Source organism: Octodon degus, unplaced genomic scaffold (assembly GCF_000260255.1).
Source record: "Octodon degus isolate 3935 unplaced genomic scaffold, OctDeg1.0 scaffold00104, whole genome shotgun sequence".
Classification (NCBI taxonomy): domain Eukaryota; kingdom Metazoa; phylum Chordata; class Mammalia; order Rodentia; family Octodontidae; genus Octodon; species Octodon degus.
The window spans coordinates 3,924,277-3,932,011 of NW_004524680.1; the positions used below are offsets into that span (position 1 = coordinate 3,924,277).

At 51.8% G+C, this 7,735-nt stretch overlaps 1 protein-coding gene across 4 annotated transcripts; it reads left to right on the plus strand.

Annotated features, from left to right (window-relative positions):
* Window positions 1-2,456: 2,456 nt before the first annotated feature.
* Tsta3 (tissue specific transplantation antigen P35B) lies at window positions 2,457-7,297 on the plus strand. 4 transcript variants are annotated; one of them, XM_004638903.2, is made up of 11 exons: window positions 2,457-2,538; window positions 3,216-3,372; window positions 3,711-3,825; window positions 5,080-5,208; window positions 5,293-5,366; window positions 5,554-5,687; window positions 5,797-5,861; window positions 6,083-6,149; window positions 6,284-6,363; window positions 6,584-6,683; window positions 6,959-7,297. In XM_004638903.2, the coding sequence occupies exons 2-11, from the start codon at window positions 3,227-3,229 to the stop codon at window positions 7,012-7,014; spliced, it is 966 nt and encodes a 321-aa protein (XP_004638960.1). In that variant the 5' UTR covers window positions 2,457-2,538; window positions 3,216-3,226; the 3' UTR covers window positions 7,015-7,297. The 4 variants fall into 4 exon arrangements, with proteins under 4 accessions (XP_004638960.1, XP_023579752.1, XP_023579751.1 ...); XM_023723984.1 differs by having other exon boundaries at window positions 2,463-2,538; window positions 3,161-3,372; XM_023723983.1 differs by lacking the exon at window positions 2,457-2,538 and adding an exon at window positions 2,545-2,625.
* Window positions 7,298-7,735: the final 438 nt, after the last annotated feature.

Here is a 7,735-nt window from a genome sequence, read left to right on the forward strand (position 1 = left end):
GCGCACAAGCACACGCACGCCAGCAGAATCCTCTCTATCCTCTATCCTTTTTCCCTTGGAACATTCTAGTTGGAATAGAATGGGTGGGGATGAAGCAGCATCAAGTTTTTAGAATAAATACAAATTATTCTCTTTGCCTTTATATTTTTCTCCTACAGGCTTTATATGACAATTTGACAATAAACAAATTTATTCTATTGAGTGGCTTTACCTTTCTAATAAGTTAATCAAAACTTTAATCTTTAGAACAAATTGCCAAGGTTGTCACCATGGAAAGGAGAAGATCTAAAGAACTCTCTGATATTGATCCTGTTACAATCATATATTGCCTATTGATTTCAGTCAGTACTTGACTCTGCTACAACAAGCTCTATATTGGCGAGTATATTTACAGATTTCATAGGATAAATTAGTAATAATTTTCCCAGTGGTCCTATTCTTTAATTTTTTTCTCAACCAGTCATGAGAATTTTCTCAAACAATTATCAACACACATCCTAGGCTTTTATTTATTTTTAATTTGAGGGTTGTTATTTTTTGAGATGGGGCTCACTATGCAGTTCAGGCTGGCCTTGAACTCACTATATAGTACAGGCTGGTCTTGAACACAGCAATCCTCCTCCCTCAGTCTCCTAATGGCAAGCCCATTCATGTATTATTCCAATAATTATTCATATAAATTTGAACCTATTTCTGATGCAGCAATTTATTTTATGTACTTTGTAAGGGTCTCACTCCACAGCTCAGACTCTTAGTGATCCTCCTGTTTTCAGCCTCCCCTGCACTACGATTACAAGCATGCACCACCAGGCCTGTCTCAATTGCCGGCTCAGGGCATTTGGGAGCAGGGCCTGTGGCCTGTGGTGCCAGTGATCAAACCCTGGTCCCTGTGCTTGCCTAAGCAGATACTTCAGTCCGCTGAGCTATCAGCTGGCTGAGAACTTTTGATCTACTAGGGTTTTTTTTTTTTCATTTTTTTTTTCAGTACCAAGGATCAAACTTGGGACCTTGCGCTTGCCAGGCAGGTGCTTAAGCCACTGAGCTATATCCCCAGCCCTCTTTTGATCTATTAAATCAACCTTGTTTCCTATTTCTGGCAATATGTCCTCACATTGGTCAAGTCTGCTACTCATCAGCTATTACCTTGATACCAAAATCAGAGAAGGAGCCAATGAAAAAAAAGAAAAGTACAGGCCAATCTCTAATGAACACAGATACAACACTCAATATACATAAGGTACTGGCAACCAGAATGCAGCAACTCATCAAGAAGATTATACACCATGACCAAGGAGGATTCATTCCAGGGATTCAGGGATTGTTCAACATACACAAATCAATAAATTCATTAACTCATTCTATCTCCATTTTTCTCTAAAAATTTCATCATTAACCTTTGAAGGTTTGACAGTGCAGTTTCTTGCAATTGATTGCATTTCCAGTTGCTTCCGCCAGGTGGCAGTCATACTGCAGTTGTTTTTGCATTTGCATGAGCAGAAAACCGCTCCATGACACACAAACAAAACTCCAGAAATTCAACAAAAGAAGAAAATATTAAAAGCTGTTTTTTTTTTTTAAACAGCAAGGTACCAACAAAGGCAAGCCCATCAGAATGACATCAGATATCTCAGCATAAACTCTGAAGGTCAGGAGAGCTTGGAGCGAAAATTTTCAAATCCTAAAAGAAAACAATTATCAACACAGTCTCCTAAGTGCTGGGATTATACGCATGCACCATCACCTGTGGCTAACCTAGACTTTTTTTTTTTTTTTTTTTTTGGAACTAGGGATTGAACTCAGGCCCTTGTGCTTACCAGGCAAGCGCTTATTCTACTGAGCCATCTCCCTGGCCCCTAGACTTTTATATTCTGCAAAATTAGCCTTCAAAATTGACGAAATAAAAATTCTGCAGACCCTGTACTACATGCATTAAATAAATAAATAAAATAGAAATCAACAGCAAGAGGCTACAGAACTATGTAAACAAATGACAATGAAAGCACAATACACCAAAACCTACCAGATGCCATGACAGCAGTTCTAAGAGGGAAATTTATAGCCCCAAGTGCAACCACATAAAAGGAATACAGCAAGGGCCGGGGAGATAGCTCAGTAGAATAAGTGCTTGCCTGGCGAGTGCAGGGTCCCGAGCTCAATCCCTGGTACCGAAAAAAAAAGTAATTAATTAAAAAAGAATACAGCAATCCCCAATACAATCAAGCTCAAATAAGTAAATACTGATGCATCTCACTCAAGGTCCTAGAAAGAAAAATTTAAATCTAGGCATTTCCGAGAGGGCTGTATCCCGGGCAGGCCAGGATACAACAGACCAGCGATTTCCTAGCTGACAGGGTGGTTTCGACTACATTTCCCAGTAACCCCTCTGTTTCCCAGAAGCGCACGGGCTGCACAGGCGCAGGCCTAGAACTCCATTTCCCAGAATACCGCAGGGGAGCCCCGCCTCTCCACCTGGCCGGCGCTGGACCTGAGGACTAGCCGCGCCGGAAGCAACTATTCTGGCGGGTGGGGCGGATTCAGGTGAGACAACTTGGCACAGCCACGAGATCTTGGAGACGTGGCACAGGGAGACAGAAAGTCCTGTGCAAGCCAGGGTCGGAGCCGCGGGTGAGCGCCCGGGTGTAAGGTCTCCGTGGGCCTCCATTGGTCTGCCGGTGTGGTCGAGGGCGCGGAATGTGGGGCAAGACCCCTCCTGTCGGGTTGGTGATGGAGACCTGCCGCTGGAGCAGGGCAGATTTGCAGGGTGGATTCTGGAGAGTAGCGGCACCCGAGGCCGTCCAGCCAGTGGCGCGACCTGCATTGGAGAAATCAGGATCGCGAGTGCCCACGGGCACCAGTCCCGACCGGTGGGCTAGGGCTGCTAGCGCGGGCACCGCCCCTTGCCTATTTGTAGCATGTAGACCTTGGCTGGGAGCAGCACCCACATTTCGTCGGGACTCCCCATCTCCAAGGTTATGTGCCGCCCCTCTGGTCTACTGAAGGGCATAGGATGTACCCTTTCTCTGCCTGGAGGGGTCATGTGTCGGGACCGTAGTCTCCAGGGGGCTGTGGCGACCTAGGCAGAGGTCTTCTAGGGAACGATGGAAGGCTACACCCAGCTAGGTCGGACTGCCTGTCTGTGAGCTGTTGCCTCTTGCCCTAGGGAAATACGGTGCTGGAGGAGTCTGGAGTCTCAGCCTCACTATGTGACCCTTCAGGTGCAGCCAACATGGGTGAACCCCAGGGTCACATGAGGATCCTAGTGACAGGCGGCTCTGGACTGGTGGGCCGAGCCATCCAGAAGGTGGTTGCAGAGGGTGCGGGCCTGCCAGGAGAGGAATGGGTGTTTGTCTCATCCAAAGATGCAGACCTCACGTGAGTTGTGACTATCCCTAGAATTCCCCAACCCCCATCCAGTGCCCTCTCCACACTGAAGCGCTCCAGGCTCCGAGTCTGCCAATAGCCACAAGTCTGGGCTTTCCTTGCCAGGTATAAGGCCTGGCCTGGGAGTGCTGACTGTGCTCTGGGTAAACATTCTCCTGTCCTTTCCCAGAAGTCCACACCATCCCTTCTGCTAGGCCCTGAATTTAGCCTTGTGCTTGGCTGTCTCTCCTGCCATGTCCCCACCCGGTTCCTATACCCACTATAGCATTGCCTACTGATAGTTCCCTCAGGCCTCCTTGTGACCCCTAACAGCCTGGCTCCCCACCCAGGGATGCAGCACAGACCAAAGCTCTGTTCCAGAAAATCCAGCCCACTCATGTCATCCATCTTGCTGCAATGGTGGGGGGCCTGTTCCGGAATATCAAATACAATTTGGACTTCTGGGTAAGTTGGGGGCACAAAAAGTTGTGGGATCCAGGAGCTGGGAACTTTCTGGTAGGCTTTCCCCTCTCACAGGCTCATGTTCCTACCTCAGGGAGTTCGTGAGGATTAGGGCTTTGCAGAGTTTGGTGGAAGTGGCTCTTAGGGGGTGGGCTTCCATGGCCCACACTTGGTGCTGTGTGCAGAAAGACATGCAGATGGGCCTGGAGGCATGTGGCTCAACCCAAAAGCTGTGGAGCTGACCTAGGATTGGTGAGCTTGTGTGTGTGTGTGTGTGTGTGTGTGTGTGTGTGTGTCTTTGCGTTTTTGAGATAGGGTCTCGTTATGCAGTTTGGGCTGGCCTTGAGTTCCCTTTGTAGCCCAGGCTGGTCTCGAACTCCAAATGATCCTTCTGTATCAGCCTCCTGAGTGCTGGGGTGATTAATGATTTTAAGCCAACATGTGCCGTATGGCTTGGGGCTGCTTTCTGCCTCCCTGGGATGCCAGAGGTTTTCGTGATGTGTCTGGCCAAGCTCCTCTAAGCCAGGCCCACCACATGCTGTGGGGTGCAGATTTAGCTGTGGTGTATGCCCTGGGAAAGGGGAGCATAATGTATGCCTCCCCTGCTGACTGTGACCTTGAAGGTTGGCCCATTTGCCTCTTGGCAGTGTCCTTGGGCTAGCTAGTCTTTACCAGGCACTGGGGTCCGCAGGGGCTCCCACCAGGAGTCCTGTCATTCAGGAGTCCTGCTTCATCCACAAGGTGCACCTGGCCTCTTTGTATCAGCCTTTCCAGCTGCCTGGCTACCACCTCCCTCCTCCTCCCCACCTCCCTCCCGTGTTCCAAGGCCAATCCAAATGTGCTGGCTATCTCATGTTGATTTAGGGAAGTGAACTGGAGCCAGGGGAGGAAATAGGGCAGGTCATGGGAAGTAGAGCTGGATGTGGGTCCTCTGGTGTGGGGATGTAGAGGAGCCTCTTCTGTGTAAGTGGGGACCCTACCCAGAGCCACACTGAACTCCCTGAGTTCCTTCAACTTCTGGCCCCTACCCTGGTCTCTGCAGTCCCCATGAGAATGGCAGCTAGAACTCTCCTATATCCCTGGCAGGGGCACTTGTTTCTGCAAGGTCACACTGGGAGGCTGTGTCTTGTCCTGGGTACAGAACAAACAGCTACAGTTACTGCCCATATTCAAGGGGCCAGGGTTTTTTCCTCCCTCTGTTGCTGGAGGAGCAGGCCTGCCATGGAAGTCTGATATGTCTCGGCTCCACCCCTGCAGAGGAAGAATGTACACATCAATGACAACGTCCTGCATTCCGCCTTTGAGGTGGGCACCCGCAAGGTGGTGTCCTGCCTGTCTACCTGTATCTTCCCTGATAAGACTACCTATCCCATCGATGAGACCATGGTAAGGGATGGAACCTTCTGGGGGTGGGGCCCAGGATGTGGGCAGAATAGGGTTGTGAAGGCCTCTGTGCTTCTGCTCCCACAGATCCACAACGGGCCTCCACACAGCAGCAATTTTGGGTACTCCTATGCCAAGAGGATGATTGACGTGCAGAACAGGTCTTCCTCCAGCATCCTGCCCAGGCCTGGCTGGGAGAGTGGGAAGAGGGTTCAAGCTCCCGTGTGTGGATGGGATCAGCTGGGTGGGCACTGGTCTTTATGCTCCTTGTCTTTGCATCTGTAAGAGGCTGGTAGAGGCACAGTGGGCTGAAGTCAGGTGAGAGCAGTAGATACTGTCTCACTGCAGGGCCTACTTCCAGCAGCATGGCTGTACCTTCACCGCAGTCATTCCTACCAATGTCTTTGGCCCTCATGACAACTTCAACATCGAGGATGGCCATGTGCTTCCCGGCCTCATCCACAAGGTGCACCTGGCCAAGAGTGAGTGTGGCCACCCAGCCTGGGTCTCCACCAGACCGGGTCCCAGCTTTCTTAGGAGAACCTGGCCTGACTGGAGTCTTCTGACATCTGTTCCCCCCCTAAACTTCAGGCAGCGGCTCAGCCCTGACCGTGTGGGGTACTGGGAAGCCACGGAGACAATTCATCTACTCGCTGGTGTGTACAGGGGAACATCCTTCCTCCAAAGAGTAGCCTTTTGGGCTGTCAGGGTGGCTGCAGCATGGGTATAGCCCAGCGTGAGAAAGAGTTGCCTGGGGAGGGACCTTGTCAAGGCTGAGCCCTGGCTGTGGTCTGACTGAGCCTAGATGGCACTGTGGCCTTCCTAGCAGGGGCACTGGTTGTCACTGTGGGCTCTGACCTGCCTGTCCTACCTGTAGGACCTGGCCCGGCTGTTCATCTGGGTCCTGCGGGAGTACAGCGAAGTTGAGCCCATCATCCTCTCAGGTGCGTGGGGAATCTCACCCTCATTCTGTGGAGAGTCTCAACCTCACAGTGGGGTAGGACTCCTGCCTGTTGGGAATGCCTGTGGGGGGCTAGGCAGGAGACCCGACTGCCCACTGGCCCATTGCTCTCCATAGTGGGTGAGGAAGATGAGGTCTCCATCAAGGAGGCAGCCGAGGCTGTGGTGGAGGCCATGGGCTTCCATGGAGAAGTCACAGTATCCTTTGCCTTCTGGGATGGGGTGTTGGTAGGGCCCCATGGAGGGGCACTGTGCGCCTGCCCCCTGTGTAGGACCATGGAGTAACAGCTTATTATTCGCTGGTGGTGCTTCTGGCTGCTGGGGGAAAGGGGCGTGTGCCCATGCAGAGAGGCAGAGGTTCAAGGCTGAGTGGGGGTGGGGGTGTTCCCTCTGCTGTGGCCTTGACCAAAGCTCCCAGTTTGATACAACCAAGTCTGATGGGCAGTTTAAGAAGACAGCCAGCAATGGCAAGCTTCGGACCTACCTGCCCAACTTCCAGTTCACACCCTTCAAGCAGGGTAAGCTCTAGCTCTTCCATAGTAGCTGCCACACCCAACTGCAGGCTTCTTGTCTGCCCTGCCCCATTGGCTTTGGCCCCTAGTATCTCCTGTCCCCTACTGTGGCCTCAGCTTCCTTACTGTGAGATAGGGGTGGAGTGCCCCTCAGACATGGGTCACCAGATGCCCATCAGCCTGTACCACTTGGGAGGTGACTTCCATATGTCCCTGAGGCCTCCACCTGCCTACCTCCTGTCTCTCACCTGCCTACTGGCTTTCGTCTGCCTACCCTACAGCTGTGAAGGAAACCTGCACTTGGTTCATGGACAACTACGAGCAGGCCCGGAAGTGAAGCAATGAGGGAGCAAATGTTCAGCTGGCAAAGCTCAGCAGCCCATGGCCTCAGACCTTGTCAGGGGCTAAGGATACTGCCCAGTAGGCGGCCCATATCCCACCCCCTCTGCTGGGGGGTCCAGGCAGCTGGGCAGTAAGGCCCTTTTTCTGTCTGTCCTCAGGGAAACAAGGCCCAGGTGGCCTAGTACCTCCCTCCTTGCCGTCCCTGCCTTAGTCCACTCTAGTTCCTCTGTCCTGAGTCTGGGACCCAATAAAGTACATTTTCATAGCCCTGGCCTCAGCAGCTCTGTGCCCGGCTATCTCTTACAATCAACACTGCCTCCCTAGCCTGACCAGCCCCAGCACTCTGTCCCCGTGCTCAGGCCAGAGCTGCTTGGCCTAGAGGCAGGTGCTGTGCACACCAGGTTGTGTGTGCACTCTTAGTGGGCTGTGAAATGGGAGCAGGGCTCTTCTCTAGTGGTCCCAGGTAGAGACATGGCCACCAGAGCTAGGCTCTGCCTCAGCCCTGAGAACCTTGAGGAAAAAGGCCAGGTTTGGATTTGGACATGTTCTGGGGACTGGTGATTGGGTAACCTCCCTGGAGCCCCAACCTGACTTTGTGGTGGGTCAGTTCCACCCACCAGGGGGGTGAACACTATAGTCTTCCTAGTCTCAGCGGGAAACAGCAAAATCCCAGAGGCTGAGTGTCAGTCCCCAGGCAGTCAAGGTAGCACGGGATA